The sequence below is a fragment of the Poecilia reticulata genome, chromosome 15, assembly GCF_904066995.2.
Source record: "Poecilia reticulata chromosome 15, P_reticulata-male-v2, whole genome shotgun sequence".
NCBI classification, from domain to species: Eukaryota; Metazoa; Chordata; class Actinopteri; order Cyprinodontiformes; family Poeciliidae; genus Poecilia; species Poecilia reticulata.
The window spans coordinates 9,421,424-9,438,964 of NC_088844.1; the positions used below are offsets into that span (position 1 = coordinate 9,421,424).

At 37.8% G+C, this 17,541-nt stretch overlaps 2 protein-coding genes across 11 annotated transcripts in view; one reads left to right on the forward strand and one right to left on the reverse strand.

Annotated features, from left to right (window-relative positions):
- The window catches only part of ccdc88ab (coiled-coil and HOOK domain protein 88ab), a 69,921-nt gene extending 68,623 nt beyond the window's left edge, over nucleotides 1-1,298 (reverse strand). For 5 of the 10 annotated variants that reach the window (XM_017309029.2, XM_081616157.1, XM_008428753.3 and 2 more), the window contains exons 1-2: nucleotides 541-1,297; nucleotides 315-415 (exon numbers count right to left, since the gene is read on the reverse strand). In XM_017309029.2, coding sequence (XP_017164518.1) covers nucleotides 315-415; nucleotides 541-603 — 164 coding nt within the window. In that variant the 5' untranslated portion in view covers nucleotides 604-1,297. Of the gene's footprint in view, nucleotides 1-314; nucleotides 416-540 lie in introns of all 10 variants that reach the window. The other 5 variants (XM_008428750.3, XM_008428747.3, XM_008428748.3 and 2 more) reach the window with 1 other exon arrangement.
- Nucleotides 1,299-7,437: 6,139 nt separating this feature from the next.
- On the forward strand, nucleotides 7,438-16,957 carry pnpt1 (polyribonucleotide nucleotidyltransferase 1). Its single transcript, XM_008428745.3, has 28 exons — nucleotides 7,438-7,958; nucleotides 8,093-8,153; nucleotides 8,713-8,787; nucleotides 8,950-9,055; nucleotides 9,140-9,189; nucleotides 9,293-9,356; nucleotides 9,441-9,488; nucleotides 9,616-9,729; nucleotides 10,610-10,796; nucleotides 10,883-10,934; nucleotides 11,051-11,108; nucleotides 11,195-11,291; nucleotides 11,384-11,486; nucleotides 11,835-11,905; nucleotides 12,567-12,603; nucleotides 12,710-12,776; nucleotides 12,880-12,969; nucleotides 13,078-13,131; nucleotides 13,464-13,573; nucleotides 13,671-13,742; nucleotides 13,989-14,052; nucleotides 14,139-14,222; nucleotides 14,323-14,406; nucleotides 14,898-15,004; nucleotides 15,152-15,207; nucleotides 15,998-16,076; nucleotides 16,166-16,213; nucleotides 16,294-16,957. The coding sequence occupies exons 1-28, from the start codon at nucleotides 7,678-7,680 to the stop codon at nucleotides 16,447-16,449; spliced, it is 2,475 nt and encodes an 824-aa protein (XP_008426967.2). The 5' UTR covers nucleotides 7,438-7,677; the 3' UTR covers nucleotides 16,450-16,957.
- The last annotated feature ends 584 nt before the right edge of the window (nucleotides 16,958-17,541 follow it).

A 17,541-nucleotide genomic window follows, 5' to 3' on the forward strand; every position in this document is an offset into this window, starting at 1 on the left:
AGTGTCCCTTTGTGAGTACCCTACATTCAATTCAAAAACTCGACAGAGGCTGCAGTTGTTTTAATTTGCTCAACGGGATGACCCTAAAAAAAAAAAGAAAAGAAAAATGGCCTGAGGGTTAGTGTCGTTTTAACCCGTCACCACAATGTAAATTATCGCAGAAAAAGACCACTATATACACACACACACACACACACACACACAACACCCCGACTGTAAATCTAGTTTCGCATGCCCTCATTTGGCTAATTCTGTCCCTCGATGTAGGCCAAAGGGACAGATGGGAATGTCTCCCTTCCTGTCAAATCACTTACATCTCAAACATGATCTCGTTCAGGTAAATCCCATCCACCAACTCGATGTATTCCGACAATTTACTGCCATCGGTCACCGTCGAGTGCCCAACACTCTTTACCTGTAAAAAAAATAAAATAAAGATAAAAATAAAAAATAAAAGTGCAAATTAACAAAGAAAAACAAAACGGTGTGATAAATTTTGAGAGTGCATCTGAATATTTAATTGAGGGGGGTCCTCCTTACCCAGCAGACCAGAGGCGTGAGCATGAACTGCTCCAGCAGTGGGGTGAAAACCTCGTTTTCCATATTCTTTTGGTGCTCTTTATGTCAGCTGATATGTGGAGGGAAATATGAGTGAAATATGCGTTTATTTACACTCCGCTCATGTTGCTTATTCGACCTTTACTTGGGCTAAAGCAAAGCCAAGAAAATGGGTTTCTTTAAGAAGGAGGGGGAGAAAAAAAAAACGTTAATCCTCAATCTTCTCGACAAGACCCAGCTGTGTCAGATGCCAATGAAGGGGCTTGGCTTCCTCCCAGGAAAAAAAAAAGAGAGAGAGAGACATGGAATCACATTTTTCAAAATTAAAACATTAAAAAACGAAGGTATTCTGTGATGCAAGGTCAGCCGGGTTCAGCTAGCTCGGCACAAAAGCGGTCAAATGCGGCGAACCTGTGCCAGGTAAGCTAACTGTGGACCGTTAGTGGCAGAAGATTTCAGCACACGGGAGTAATATTCATCCGAGACGGTTAATTAAAGGGGAAATATCCTGCAGCGAGGCAAATATACATATAAAAATCCTGATGTTTAAGGTCCTCCTTTTCGGGCTGTCGGTTCTCTTCTCGTATTTGTCAATAAAGTGACTTCCAGACGTGGGCTGCAGTCTGACTCCTTTCAAACGCCGAATACTAACTGAGCTGAAGAGTTGAGAGGATGACTGGAGGACACGAAGAACCGCCTCCCTGATCGCCAAGCATCTCCCTCCGCCCTCCCTGCTCAAAGAAAACTAGGGCATGGATCAAAGAATCCTCTTTCTGTTCAAATTTCCTCTGAGTCATTGCAAGGAATACTTCTTAGTCAACACTTTATTATTCAAGTCATTTTTATTTATTAGACTCTAACAGACTGTGTGGAAAGGAAGCAAGCCAGCTCTTTTTCTATATAAAAAGCTGTGTTTATAATCGCTCCACTGGCATAATTTAGATCTTAATGAATATGCATTTGCTTATTGCAGTTCTTTTTAAGCATGCTTAGAGGTCATCCTTATTACCCCCTTTGTCTGCATCAATTGTGTGCAGTATATGAGTAAACGCAATGATGCTACTGACACCTGGTGGGTAAACACCGAACTCATACAGTCGTGTTGGCATCCTTGAATGTAGAATAAATTCATATTTTTATTTTTAGTAGCATAATCTTACACTGAAAACGTAGGAACTTCTAATTTGGAACCAGGGCCAGAATTACAGCGACGAGGGCCCCTGAGCTTCGGAGTGCAGGGGCCCCTGAGCTTTGGAGTTTTGGTGCCCTGTGTCCACCAAAAAAAAACATCAGTGTATGTGAACTGATGTATGGTAGGTTTAATACCCTGGATAATCTGCAAATAAAACTTCAAAGGATGGAGCACATTTCATCTTCTAAATCTTGTGCTTATTTAACTCTATGGCGAAATTGCACTGTATGTTGGGGGAGGGGAAATCATATCCGTGGTCATTTAGCTTAAGACTATCAGTCAAAAATAATCACAGTGAATAAAAGAAGCAAGTCATGACTAAATTAAGTGGATTTAGTTTGGACTCTGAAGGAAACTGTTCAACAGGGAGTCACTGTCATACAAGGCTAAACTGTCAGAAACTTCTTGGGATTTGAGAAACCTATTTGATGAATGGCTCTGATTGTGTAAAAACGGAGCAGAGATCATGTGGCGAAACAGCCAATAAAAAGGCAATCGTTGATATGGGAATTTGGGAAACAGAGTTTCCCAATTGTGTAGTTTGAATAAAGGCATAAAAGATCAGCTAAAACTGTCACTTTAGGCAGCCTTTCCACAGAAATAGTTCTCACTTGCATTCATTAAAGCAGACAGTGTTGTCCGTGCTCGTGCCTGAGCATGTGCAGTCAGTTGAAATGGTAAACATGCATTGAAAACTAGATAAATCCTAATTTCCAGTGTTGGATGAAACAAAAAAAATTGTGCCGATGTGTGCATGTGTGTATACTTCTGTTGCAAGAGGATTCAATTCTATGAGTTTCAAAGTAAAGGGCCTAAATGCAAGAATACACCACACTTTACAGATTTTCATTTTCTGTAGATTTTCTAAAAACCTGCATTGCTGTCATTAAAACTCCCAGTAAAGTCCTGTTTGGATTGGTGTATTACATTAAAATCCCAACGGAGTACCTTAAAACGTAGTTAAAACGTGACAAATTGTGGAAAACTTAAAAGGCTGCAAACACTTTTTGCATAAGATATTGTCATTTTCCTTGTGTGAAACAAAGTCTTTTGAAAGTCTGCAAATGAAGTCTTTTTATTTCAGTATATTAAAGTATATATTTAAGCACCTTAATTCCCCCTTTGCTAGGGCGCCCACACACATCTCTTACTAACCCCCCTCCACCCCATCTCCTTAGCAGACAATTAAACTGTGACGCACCTAATGAAAACCTTTCATGGCTGGTGTCGCTGCAGCTTACCCACACAGCAGCCGGAACGCAGTCATTTTCTGCTCCGTCACTGCGGAGGCGTACGGTTTTAAGCTCAGGGGGTTTGTTTGTTATTGTGCGTTAGCGTTTGTGTGGATCTCTGTGGAATTCATCATCATTAACTCTGAACCAAACGGGGCCTTTGTTCCATCCCCATCAACATCTGTTGCTCACGATGCTTTCAAGGACTTTCCCAAAGCAGCTTCAACTTTCATCTGATGAATCAGGGAGTTTATAGACCCACCGCCACATTCCTCACTTGCGGCACGATAGAAGCGGGGCTCACTGTAAGCCCACCGATCTGATTTTGATTTTCCCGCAGTGAAATACTCTTATTCTCTTAAAAGTTAGTTTTGTCAATTAAATCCATTATTTCTGGAGCAACGTTGCTCGCTGACTAAGAACCTGGATGACCTCAAACCCCTCTCACTGCAGAAATTCTCTTGAGTTATTTTACAAGAAGTTACAAGTCACCACAAGCATTTTTATTTGGAGCTGGTTCTGCACAGCGGTTCTGGCTAAGGTCCAGTGGAATTTTCATTTTTCCTGCAGTGACATTTTACCCACAATGATCTTCCCTGCGTACTGGAAGTTCTTGTTTTACAGTTAAATAAGGAAGTTCAAAATGTGGCCTGTTGAAACATAAGTTTTATAAGTTTTGAAATATGACTTACTTAAAACATTTTTGTTATGTGAAAAGCCGAGCAAGTACTTGCAGTGCCAAAATGTAATAAATAAAATGAAGTAAAAAAAAAAGTGATCTGCCAACAATTAATTGAAAGATATATTAGATACATAATTGAATATTAAATGATTTAATAATATTAAATCATTTAATAAAGAAATCAAATTCAGTTCAAATCAAATTATTGACCTTTTTTTCATTTTTACTTTACAATACAGTACATCATGAATAATTCAAATTACTCAAAATCTTCAAATAAATCCTAACATCTGGTTCGATAATCAGTCCACTTCACACTTGAATAGAAATTGTTTAAAAGACAATATTGAATAAACAAATGCAAATTTGAAGGTTTCTTAAGGTTTGAAGGTCAACCTGAGGACATTTGTAGACTATTTTTACTGAAATATTAGGAGTATGGCTATAAAATGTTTTACATCCAGGATTGTACATGAAAATAAAAATCTAAATGTATGACTACACGGTTATGGAATCCTGAAAAAAAAACAACAACCCTGCAGCTGCCACACATATACATTACCCATAGATCCCATTGAGAAAACACTGTTACTAAATTATTTATATGTGTCACTTCAGTGTTTGCTCATAAGGCGACTCTGACATCCACTCTGTCTTTGTCCTGTCGTGTTGTCATAGGAAACCAATTCTCAGAGGATCCATTCAAAATCAAGATGGATGCTCCCAGTCAGGTCAAGACTGCATAGCAATAAATGGCCATGCACATGAAATATGTTATATTCTGCTAGGACGCTGAGACATAATGCCACAGCATGAAAATGACTGAAACGTAATTTATTCCCACCCAAAAATGTATCTTTTTATTTAATGTACTGTGTTTTTGAAATTGGTTACCAAACTATGAACTATAATCTCTGGATTTAAGTCACATTTGAGATTAAAGCTTATTAAATTTTATGCAATGTTACCGTATCAAATATTATTTCATAATTGGGATTGATATATACATTTTTTATTTATTTATTTTTTTTTTACATTTAAATGTTTCAGATTATAAAAGAAATCTCAATACCAGAGAAAGAATTTTAAAAAATGCAATTTTCAAACAATGATTTTAATTATCAGAGGAAAACGAAACCAGTTAACAGTTTGCTGGAAAAACTGTTATCAGGTATTTGCGATTATTGCCTATGAGTCTTATACATAGGCAATTATAGTTTTGCAGTTTGTGTACATGTTTTATTTCAGCTTAATTGGTCATGGCACCCTATCAAAATCAGATTGATTTTGATAGGGTGCCAATTTAGTGTAAAACATACTTTTATGATTGTACACAGATCCTTCCTTCTCTGTCTAGCTCACTCGTTTAATAAGTCAAAAGAAAGAAACATCTCTCCACATCAAATGTTTATGAGCTGCCCACTTCTTCCTTTGACTCCACATCAAAGGCTAGTCAAAGGCCTAGCCTTTGACTAGGCCTCTCTAAAATCTTAACTTAGTTTTTTTTTATCTCCTCAAATCATTCAGAGGATTTGTTGCTGCTCCACAGACAATAGTCCAGTTCTGAGTGGCTTGATTTTCTGCTTTTAGGCTTTCTGTTAAAGAGAAGAATTTATGGTTTCATTTGCTCTTTGTAAGTCATCTGGGCCTTGAAGCGGAAAAACGCCCCCAGATCATGACACTGCCATCACCCTGTTGGACTGTAGGTATAATATTCTTCTTCTGAATTACTGCTGTACATTTCTCTCATCAGTTCAAGGAACAATTTCTCTTAAGTTGTAAGAATCATAAAGAGATGTTTGGTAAAAGTCAGATACAACTTTGAGTTCTTTTTGGTCAGCAGTTTTGTTTTTGGTCTTGAAATAGGAATAATTTTATCCCCGTTTCTTTATCATTGTTAAATTGTGAACGCTGACCTTAACTGAGGAAAGTGAGGTCTGCAATGCTTTTGTAACCTTCGCCAGACTTATAAATGTTTAAAGACAATTATTTCTTTGGATTCAGATACTGTGTGTTGCTTTTTGGAATATCTTGGCCTACTTCGTGTTGTCTGTGAGGTTCTCTTTAAGTGATTTCTGGAGTTCTGATCTGATACTTTTAGACAGCTTTGTTGCTGGGAGATTTGTACAACTGTATTCCTCCAAATGCAGAAATCTTCCTTTCTTTCTTTTTCTTTCTTTCTTTCTTTCTTTCTTTCTTTCTTTCTTTCTTTCTTTCTTTCTTTCTTTCTTTCTTTCTTTCTTTCTTTCTTTCTTTCTTTCTTTCTTTCTATTATTTTACGTTCATCCAAGAGGGGAACGATGTGGAAGTTTGCCATCTGCCACAATGAAATTATCACGCTTCTGACAAAGAAAATCATGTCCCACCAGTTCAGGGTGCCAAGAGCTGTCTATCTAGCTTCTATCATGCCTTTGCATGTCAGTAAGATCATTCACAGGGACTTTATTACTAGAAAAGGAGCAATAAAACCTCTCTACAGAGAGTTCTATGATACAAACTGAGCATCAATGATGATAAAACTCTCTTCGCCTAAGGATGAGGTCCTCTTGGAATAGCAGATCAAACCTGGTGAGTTACAAACAAAATGTATTGCAAGTCTGCACACATGCATTTGTTCACCGAATTCTTATAGGAGACATAATCTCCATGTACATGTGCAGCTTGTTCAATGTTGCAGCCTGACAACAACAAATTCATGCAAGCCCTCTGAGTATTGAAGGGGTGAAAACATGCAGACGCTTAAGTTTGCACGGGTCGATGGGCACTTCCACAACCCCCAACCATATATTTGTCATATTTTATTGCCATTTTGTGTCTTTAAGTAAGAAACTTATGAGTGTTCATTTTAGTCTCAGCTTCCCACAAAAACATGTAGTACTCTTGTGTGGGAAAGGACCGTTTTTGAGTAATCTGCACACTGAACATTTGATGGGTTCTGTTTCATCAGTTCTGCATGATTGAAATGTGATATCAGTGCCTCCCTAAGCCATAAAAACACACAACAAAATGTGTTCCTACGGTTACTGCTCCTAGTAATTATGGGAACGTGAGCCTGTGCGATGCACTTGTAGGCACTTGTGTGAACCATTGTATTTTTTCCAGCAATTAGCTGCTGTGTACATGTGTCTGTGTTTGTGTGTGCATGTTGTCATGCCTGCAGGTGATCCAGCATGCACCAGAGATGCTGTTAACGCTCATTTGTTGCCATAACAACTGCGAGAGCCCCCCACTGTAAGCAAGACTGCTCAGTGACTGACTGGAGGCTGTTTGTTGGCAAATTATCTTCCAGAATGGCTGCAACTAGAACTGTAGGAAATGGGCACAGGCAGCAGAAGAAAGCCAAAGCAAAAGCCATTTATAAAATAGCTGCTGAAGAGGAGTGAAAATGTCAGTCAATGCAGACATCCCACCCAAAAACCGGAAAGCAGTGAACACTACTTTCAAAGTTAAATTGTTAGGTCATAGCATATCATAAGGCAAAATTTGCTAAAAAGTTAACGCTAGCTGGCATGTAGACTATCACTAGTAAGTTGACCTACAGTAAAATATCAAATGCAGTGTGAAAGAAATACATGTAAAAGCTAAAATTAGATAAAAGGCTAATACAAGCTAAAATATTAATGATAGCATCTAGGCTCACAGAAAAGGAAAAATAATGATAAATGTGGAGGATGTGAGGGAAAGAAAATTTAGAGTATTGATGAATTGTGAAAGGAGCCTGATTGAGGAAAACAGTAAGACGGACAGGACAGGAATGGAATCTTTTTATTGGTAGCCAAAGGAAACATAGAGGATATTTACACATTAAGGAAAGCATTGTTTATTTATCTTCATAATACAAACTTAAAAAATAGGATTTAATGGATGTGAGTTAATGTTATCATTGTTGCTACACACGCATATTGCAGTAGGTGGCGGTATGCACCTTGAAGTTATTTGCAATCCGCCATAATAGAAAACGAAGAAGAAGAGGAACGACCCAAAACAGAATTGTTGTAAAGCGACTACATTCGATGTTACACACATCTATTTTACCGAGCCAATCAGAAACGGCGATGTCGTTACGTAGTTCCGTACATGTGACTGACTTACTGTCATGGCAGCTCCTACCTGTAAACTGTAACTCCTCCTGGCTTTCTTCAGAACCGTCTCTCGCGCTGTGGGTTTCTGTAAATATGAGGTATTTAGTCGGACTCGGACGCTCGTTCGCGCGCCTCCATGTCCGTTCATGTCACCAGAGCATTTATAGCAGGAACTCCAACCCACGGAGAGTGGGAGTAGACCTTGGAGAGAAGTGAGTTGACTTTCACTCTTTCCTTTCTTTCTAAGTAGCTGGGACTGAGCTCAGCATGAGTTCTCTTCTCGGTAGATTGTGACAAATGAACTAAAGCTGTTGTTTAGTGTCTCTTTATGTGTTTGGTCTTGTAGGAAACTTGAAATCTCTTCAGGGAGTTTGGCCAGATTTGCTGATGGGTCTGCTGTAGTACAGGTAGACAAGAAATTCCACAATTTACTCTATTTTAATTTAGTTCATTGACTGAAACGTCCTAGTCCCAGAGTAAACCAATTTTTACACGATTTCTGCCACCTCAAGGGAAGTTATTTTAGCTCCTGGCAAAGATGTTTATTTTATTTTATTTTATTTAAAATAACTAAATCTGAATTGCAGGACCAAAATTTCCCTCTGGGTTAGTTTTAAATTATTTAATGCATCATTTGATAACTGCTAAAAAGCCAAACAATGTGCCATTATCTATCAGTTTTCCTGCTGAAAACGTTAAGGCACCTCTTCACCTCTTGTCAAGAGGTGAAGAGTATTTTTGTGCTTTAGTTTACTGTAGTTTGTTATTTAAAAGTTAATCTAAAAAGTTTAGAAACTTTAAAGAAAAAAAAATATTTAGACCATTTTTGTCAATATTATTTCTGCTGATAATATTTAAACCCATGTGCAGCAGCTCATGTATAACTAGATCATTTTTCAAACAAGTATTTTAAAGTAACCTGTCTAATTTTGAGAAGGGTGACAGTTTTTCATCCTCCCTCTGCAGCTGGGAGACACCTCAGTGATGGTGACCGCCGTCAGCAAAACCAAACCGTCGTTGTCTCAGTTCATGCCACTTGTTGTAAGTTCCTGTCCACTGCAAAGAAATTTCCAACCCTGTGTTGTTGTCGTTAATTTTTTAATGAATGCGTTTAGCTAGTTGTGCTCATTCAGAGGAGTTTTGCACAAGGTGGATTCTATTTATTCTATTATCTTGGTTAGTGATTGTTATTTCCTTTGACAGGTGGACTACAGGCAGAAAGCAGCTGCTGCGGGTCGAATCCCCACCAACTATCTGAGGCGAGAGCTGGGCACTACAGACAATGAAATCCTCACCAGCAGACTCATCGGTGAGCTGGATGTACCCTCCTTTCATCACGTTTAGACGCTTGTGTTCTGTTCCTGCTATTAATCAACTCCACTTTGATGCTCAGATCGCTCGATCAGGCCACTTTTCCCTCCTGGGTACTTTTATGACACTCAGGTAACTTCAGTTTGAACCTCTTTTATTAATTCATTTAAAGCTTTGCACTGATTTCCTTTAGATCAGACATGACCGTATTCTTTATTGTTTATGTCTCCAAAAGGTTCTTTGTAACCTGCTTGCAGTTGATGGTGTCAATGATCCAGATGTTCTAGCAATTAATGCAGGTAACAAAAAAGAAAAAAATCCTGGAAGCTCGTTATTAAAAAAAAACAAACACCTTTCTAAAACTCTGCTTTGTTTCACTAAAGCTTCGGCTGCTCTGGCTCTGTCGGACATCCCTTGGCACGGACCCATAGGTGACAAACCACACAGCGGTTTCTGTCCCGCTCAGATGTTTTAGATCGACTCCTTTGTCATTTCCAGCTGTTACGTTACAGTCCTGATGAAGGCCTGCTCTGACAGGGCCTGCTTGTGGGTCTGCAGGTGCTGTGAGAGTCGGCATGGTTGATGGAGAGCTGCTGGTCAACCCCACCAGGGCAGAGATGGCGTCCAGCAGTCTGAACCTTATTGTGGCCGGAGCCCCCAGCAGTCAAGTGGGTGAGTTTAAAAAGCCTGTCCTAGCGTTTGACAAGATGAAATGAATTAGAAACCGGGAAAAAAAAAAAAAAAAGGTCATATATGTATGAGTTGATCACAGATGTCAGACTAAAAAAAGGAATCAGATTTAATTATTTGAGAATCTTGTTGCTTTTGTAAAGCTAATCTAGACATTTAGCTTATTTTTAATTATTTGCTGCAACCTTTGAATTAAAAACTCTTTTAATTTCCTCCAGGTTGAAAGCGAAAATGTTTAAATTGAGAGAGGGAGTAAGACCAGAGCTCATGATGTGCAGCCTGACAAAAAAAAAGTATGGAATTTAAATTAATAAGTCTTTACGTCGGGAATAAGTATAGATAAAGAACATATAATGTGGTAGGAAAAAATATACTTACAGATTTTTTTTCGCTTTTTCTATTACCAACATATCGGATATTTAAAGCAGTATCTGCCATAAATTTATCCTTCATCTCTTCTTGTCCTTTAGTCCATCTGTAAATGCATTTATTATTCCTATCTTTAAGTTCACATTGAAATTTCAAATTTATGCAGAAAAAGGATGGTAAACAATGTTTTTCTGGAATAGGACGGATCATTTTAGCATGAGGAATGTGCAGAATCTCTGCTATGGAATATTGACTATAAAAAAGTCAACTCTCAAGCTCTATGCATATGTCTTTTATCTCAGTAATGTAACTATTGGCATATTTTAGGAGTGCATCAAATTCAGTTTTCTGGCCAATTACCAATTTTTAAAAAGCAGAAAATAGCTTTTGTTACTTTTTGGAAATTACGGCAGAACTTGCCTGAAATTCTCACAGCTCCTTCTCTTTGCCTTACCAATACTCTGCTTTTGATCCAAACGTCTGTTTCCGTCAGTGATGATCGAGGCGTCGGCCGAGAACGTGCTGCAGCAGGACTTCTGCCACGCAGTGAAGGTGGGAGTCAAACACACTCAGCAGATCATACTGGCCATCCAGCAGCTGGTGCGGGAGCAGAAGATCACCAAGCGAACGCCGGTGAAGATGTTCTCTGTTCCCACGGAGATGGTGGATCACGTGCGGCAGTAAGATCTAAGATCTAAAGTGAAGCCTGTTTTGGAACAAAATGTCTCCATCGGTGTGAGTCATGATCTGTTTGTCTTTGTTCTAGTTTATTTGCTGAGAGGATCTACGGTGTTTTTACAGATTATACACATGATAAGGTAGAGCCTGTTATCCCATCCATTTATTATCATCACTGAAGTAGCCTGGGTACTATGATGATGACATTCATTATCTTCTCATTAAAAAAAACATAATGCATTTCCTCTCATGTCAGATTTCAAGAGATGAAGCAATCAATAAAGTTCGACTAGAAACTGAGGAAAACATAAAAGGTGGCCAATCTTTCATCTTCTTACTAATCTTAATTTCTAAATTCTGACTTTCATCATCTTATGAGGTGATTAATGTTTGCATTTAGAAAAATTTCCGCAGGCTGAGCCGTTTGAAATCATCGAATCGTTCAATGCTGTGAGCAAAGAGGTCTTCCGAAATTTAGTGCTTAATGAATACAAGAGGTTGGTGTCACCTGTATTACAGTAATATTATACCTCAATGATGCTTTGGGAGCTTTATTTATAATAAAATCTGCTTTTTATTCATGTCAAAGATGCGATGGGAGGGAACTGACGGCTTTAAGGAAGATTTCCTGCGAAATCGACCTCTTCAAGCCGCTCCATGGCTCCGCTCTGTTTCAGAGAGGACAAACTCAGGTGTGTAAAAAACAATAAAATAAAAAAAAATAAAATAAGACTTGTTTTTGCTATAAATTTTCCTTAATAAATTCACTTAAATTGTTCTAAAAAATTCTGTGTGTAATGCTGCTGCAATAAAAGACAAACTTATTTTTGAATGCTTTTTTATTAAAACCTCTTTGAAAACAAACTTGTCCACATGCCTAAAAAGTTCGGTTCCATTTTGCGGTGACACATCTTTTGTTTTAAAATGGCTAGAATGCAACACATCAAATGACAGTGTTTTTGCATGAAAAAGTACAGTTAATATAATTTTTTAAATAATAATAAAAAATCTTAATACACTATATTTTGGACTTCCTGCAGGTGCTTTCCAGTGTTACATTTGACTCCCTGGAGTCGAGCATCAAGACGGATATTATTACTACGGCACTGAGGTGAGACGTTCACCCGCTTAGCGTTGGTTTGTTTTTTTTGTTTTTTTTAGAAATGAATACTTCTGTTTAAAAAAATAAAGTTTCTCAGACATACTTGGAATGAAATTGTGGTTGTTGAAAATGAGTTGAATGTGCAAATTATGACTACAAACAAAATGTAACAGTTTCTGAAAAAGAGGTCGTCAAGAAAAAGTAATGTTTGAAATCATGATTTAATTTAGACATAATCAGCATTTATTCAATGTTCAAACTTAGAAATTTCACTGTTAAGGCGCTTTAGTGTCTCATTTTGTGAACATTTTCTGCAAAATCACTGGGATTCTCATTAGATTTTACACAACCTCCAAACAGGTTTAAGCCTCTTTTAATGGAGTCAGACTTTCCTGGTTTATGTAAATGCCCTCTTTAGCATTTTTACACTATATTATGTACATGTGATCTAAAGTACGGTATGTCTATTCTTGGGGGCAATGCAGTTAAAGTTCATATTCATAAAAAATTGTATAATTTGAATTCAGACAATGAGCAAAATCCTTTAGACTTCAGTTTGTTTTTGTTCCACCTACAAAGTTAGCTGTAATAATGATCTCCTGTTTAAATAATCAAGCAGGTTAAAATGAAAAACTGTAATAAATCTTTCTTTTCTGGCTTTGTTCTGCAGTGGCATCAAAGACAAAAACTTCATGCTTCATTATGAAGTGAGTAAAATACTCATTTATTTGTTAATTGGGAGAAATATGGGAGCTTTTTTTTTTCTTTTCTGCTTCTCCAACTAATTTTAAAATCCATTTCATCTGATTTCAGTTCCCTCCTTATGCAACGAATGAGACTGGAAAGATGGGAGGACTCAACAGGAGAGAACTCGGACACGGTTCGTGAAAGAAAAAAAAAAGGCAACACGTTGATGTGTATCAGCCACAGACTGCGTCCAAGTACTTTATTGCCATTAAATTTCTCGTTTTGTGTGTCTGCAGGCGCTCTCGCTGAGAAGGCTCTGAGGCCCATCATTCCTAAAGATTTCCCTTTCACCATCAGGGTCACAGCTGAAGTGCTGGAGTCAAACGGTTAGCGCTGTGATGCATTCTGGAAACAGTGATACAATTTAAAAAAACCAAAACAAACAGCACTAGAAAGCACATGACTCCAATTTTCTGGTTTTAATCTTCTTTCAGGATCGTCTTCGATGGCTTCGGCATGTGGAGGCAGCCTGGCTCTCATGGACTCAGGTACAAGAAGCTCTCAGCTCTGTTTAGTAGTAAATTTCGTTTAGAGTTTAATCATAAATATCTTAACAAAAATACTCGCCAATGTTGCATCATACATTTCACGTCAATTTTATGCATCACTCAGTTCACAGAGCACTCATCTGAAGTAGGATGATGCCTTTTGATAAAACTTCAATTGATAAATATGTCAAAAGATTTGCAGGAGTGAGGATGACAATCATTTTCATCTGAATTTATGAAGTCGATGCTAAAACATGGAGAACTAATTGATGGTCTGGTTACTTTTCACTGAGAGATTCTTTGCTAATTTATGTCCACATTTGTGTCACCAGGTGTTCCCATCTCCTCTGCGGTGGCAGGTGTCGCCATTGGTCTCATCTCCAAGGCGAACCCGGAGAAACCAACCGAGATGGAAGACTACAGATTGCTGACGGATATTCTGGTACAATTTTCTGCTTAATTTAGCTTTTAAAGAAGATCTGCCAATGTAATAATTTTAAAAAATGTTGAATATTTGACATTTACGCCCTCCTGAACAGGGAATAGAGGACTATCTGGGAGACATGGACTTCAAGCTGGCAGGAACAAACAAAGGCATCACTGCTTTACAGGTGCTGTGTTTTAAAACCTGCCCGGCTCTGTCTGAAAATAAATAAATGCATCTCGGTTTTCACACAAATATTTGCTCTTTTGGAGTTTCAATGTAAATCTAAATAATCCTTAATTTAAGATTGAAAAAAAAAAAGCTTTAAATGTATACATGTAATTAAAGTGAATTGACATTATGTAACATGGCAGCTGCTAGCAATAAACGTCTCCATGGTGATTTAAGTTCATTTCCTTTCTTTCCCTTTAAGGCTGATGTGAAGATTCCAGGTTTACCTCTAAAGGTGGTTATGGAGGCGATTCAGCAGGCCACAGGTATACAAGTCCCTATAGAAAGTCAAGATTACTTTACTAAAATATAAACGTAACACTGTTTTTGATTGAATGTTCTTCTGTTTCAGTGGCAAAGAGGGAAATATTGGGCATTATGAACAAATGTATAGCAAAACCCAGAGAGAAGAGGAAGGAAAACGGACCTGTTGTCGGTAGGTTAGAAAAATCAGGCGATTTGGAACCTGTTAAAATAAGTTTGTTGGTGTGTTAGACTTATGTTTTGTTGTTTTATGGGTGTTTTTTTTGCTTCAGAAAATGTGCAGGTGCCTGTGTCTAGGAGAGCTCGCTTTGTTGGTCCGGGAGGATATAACCTCCGCAGACTTCAGGCTCAGACAGGTATTGTTCTAGTAATAAGGTCGTGTCTGGAAGATATAGGAATGCAGAACCTCACAAAAGTTTTCTTTCACTTTAGTTTTTCCACTTCAGTTTTGTAAGAATAGCAGATTAGAGTGTATTTTAACCGAGTTTCATTTAATAGAGCCGCAGATTGTAGAGCATGAATGAAGTAGAAATACAATAAAACATGTTTTTTTTGTGGGTTTTTTTTATAATTTGAAAATGTGAATGTGTGACATGCATTTGTATTCATTTACATTGAACATTGATAGATCTGAATACAGGGTAATATCAGAAGAACAACTGAGGCTCATCCTCCACATTTGGATCCAATCCAGATAAAATACACAGACGTTTGTGATTGTAATGTGTCCCAATGTGAAAAGTTTAGGGGGAAAATAAACTTTTGAAAAGTATATTGAATCACTACAGACTTTTAGCAGAATATAAATCGTATACATTTTCTTTTTTCCCTGCCGACACCCATCAAGGTGTTACAATAAGCCAGATGGACGAGGAGACTTTTTCTGTGTTCGCCCCGACACCAGGAGCGATGAACGAAGCCCAAGACTTCATCAAAGAGATCTGCAAAGACGACGTGAGTCCTGGCCTGGTTTTACAACAGATCCTCTGGCTGGATCTGTCACCTTCCTGAACTTGGCCACTCCGTCTTGAACATTTATAGAGTTATGGCTTTCTATTGATTTATGAAGCAAATGTTGGTATTTGTGTCTTTGTTTGGCAGCAAGAACAGCAGCTGGAGTTTGGAGCTATCTACACTGCCACAATCTCAGAAATAAGGTATGGAAACCCTGCAGTACGGTTATAATAGATGTTAGCAGCTTTGCCAAGGCAGCATTGGTAGAAATATGTTAAACGTTTTAATTTCTCAATATAAACTCATTGAAATAATTGTCAACTACTTTAGTCATCGATTAATCGTTAACTGGATTGTACAGACTCAAAAGGCCATTTGCTGAAAAAAAACAGACGTATTCAGAATATTCAAAATGTATATATATATTTGCATTTAAATTAAAAACACCATTGTCTGTAAATATGTTTTACCCTAAACTCTTCAAGTGGCACAGTTTTAGCTTCACCTTGTTCAAATTCAATAAAGTAATAAAGGTAATAAAATATTTTTCTTGTTTAAAGAAAGAATTGAATCATTGTTTTTTTTTTTTTGTTGTTGTTTGCATCTTTTAATGTATTGCTAGTGTTTTATGTATAAAAAGGGTTGGCCAAAATCATATTAAACTCTGTGTAGTGGGAAATAAGGTGTTGGTGATGTGAAGGGAGACGAGTGACCGCTTTTGGGAATATACGATTCCAGTTGTTTTAAACTTAAATTATTGCCTTTAGTGCAGATGTCGGCAAGTTTACGTGAGTGGTTGTTACATTGTGTCAATAAAATTCAGCACCACCATCTTGAAAGTCATGTCCTCTTGTATTTCCCATTTTGTGAGGCACCCTTCTGTTACTGGAATGGCAGGAATCAGAGATGTTTGGAGACAGAGTTTACTTTTACAGTGCACTGCAGCTCCTGAATTATTATATAGTGACTAATGGCTTTTCCTTTCTTCTGTAGGGACATCGGTGTTATGGTGAAACTTTATTCTAACATGACTCCAGTCCTGCTGCACAATTCCCAGTTGGACCACAAACGAGTCAGTACATTTGCATCTGTTTAAGTTTAATGAAGGCTTAAGAACAAATTGTAAATTAATTGGTGGGTTTTTTTCCCCCCTTGTTTTAGATTAAACATCCCAGTGCTTTGGGGTTAGAGGTGGGACAGGAGTTACAGGTAAGTGTTTATAAAGCTGGTTGTTTCTTGATTTCATTCTCTTACTGTAATGTAAAGTTTAATTTGTGTCATGATGACAGGTGAAGTACTTTGGTCGAGATCCAACAGACGGAAGAATGAGGCTGTCTCGGAAGGTGCTTCACTCCCCTGCAGCAACCGTTGTCAAGACGCTGAGTGAGAAGCAGAGCATCTCCATGGGCGCCAGCAGCGTCCACAGGGACAGCAGCGATTCATGACCGGGTGCCACAGCAGGCTTTGCCTGACAAGAAGGGATTCACGCTGCGGCGATGTCTTTAGGGCAAAGACTTAACGGAGAAGGCTGCCAGAGGGAGATGTTTTTGTGAACTGAAAAAGCAGACAGAGCTGCAGGGCGTGAAGATGACAGAGAAACAAGCAACCTGGTGGCAGTCTGCCTTAGGAGCACAAAGTGAGAGAAAACTAGCTGTCGTCTTGGTACTGATCTGTTTTTACGTCGTCTCAGTGCATGAAGCGGTTTGGAGATCTGTTCACCACATCGCAGGTCAATTCTGCTTTTACTACTCACACCTGAGTTACAGAAATGGCTCTTTTTGATTTGGAGCTCCATATTTAATATCTACGTGTTTCTAATGTGCACCGACAGACTGCCGGGATCAAAATATGGACACAATAATGCAGAAAACATAGACAAGACATTTGTCTTGTGTTATGTTTATAGTTTGTGAGTGATCTGTAAATAAAAGAATTTCAGGTTCTTTTATAGTATATTTTCTGTGGTTTCTTATTTATTTGTATTTTATCGAGTTTAATAAAATAGTACCTTTATAGAAAAAAAGGGGGATATATTCAAACACAAATTGTGTTAATGCGTAAAATGGTGCTAAGAAATACATTGTAATAAAAATGTATTACATTACAAGGAAATAAACTGAAATTAGCATAGAGCACAAAAAGTGAGTGCCAGAGAAAGATGCGCAAAAAAACAAAATGTCACTTCTGTCATTCTGCACGTTGAAGGTTACATATTAAATAAGAATTTAATGTAAAACAAAATAGCTTAAACCCACTGAGAATAACAAGGAAACATAAAAAAGGCTTCACTTTCAGGTGAAACACTAGTGGTAATTTGTAATACAAAAAAAACTCTGGAAGTTGTAATGCCAAATCCTTCAATACAAAAATAAGAAACATCAAGGCTCATGTGCTACCTGAAGAGGTGGAAAAGTATGAAATTTGATTGTAAAAATTGTCCAGATTTGATTAGGGGAGGGAATGAAATGACATCTATCATTGTCATTAGTCTGTACATCCATATTACAGTCTGTTAATGCAGTTTTTTTTTTATTTGC

Bases quoted from the DNA above. Each gene is read 5' to 3' on its own strand.
- pnpt1 (XM_008428745.3), top strand. From the start codon at position 7,678: ATGTTACACACATCTATTTTACCGAGCCAATCAGAAACGGCGATGTCG. The intron at 7,959-8,092 runs GTGAGTTGACTT...TTGGTCTTGTAG, and splicing joins GGAGTAGACCTTGGAGAGAA to GAAACTTGAAATCTCTTCAG. The intron at 16,077-16,165 runs GTCAGTACATTT...CCCTTGTTTTAG, and splicing joins CCCAGTTGGACCACAAACGA to ATTAAACATCCCAGTGCTTT.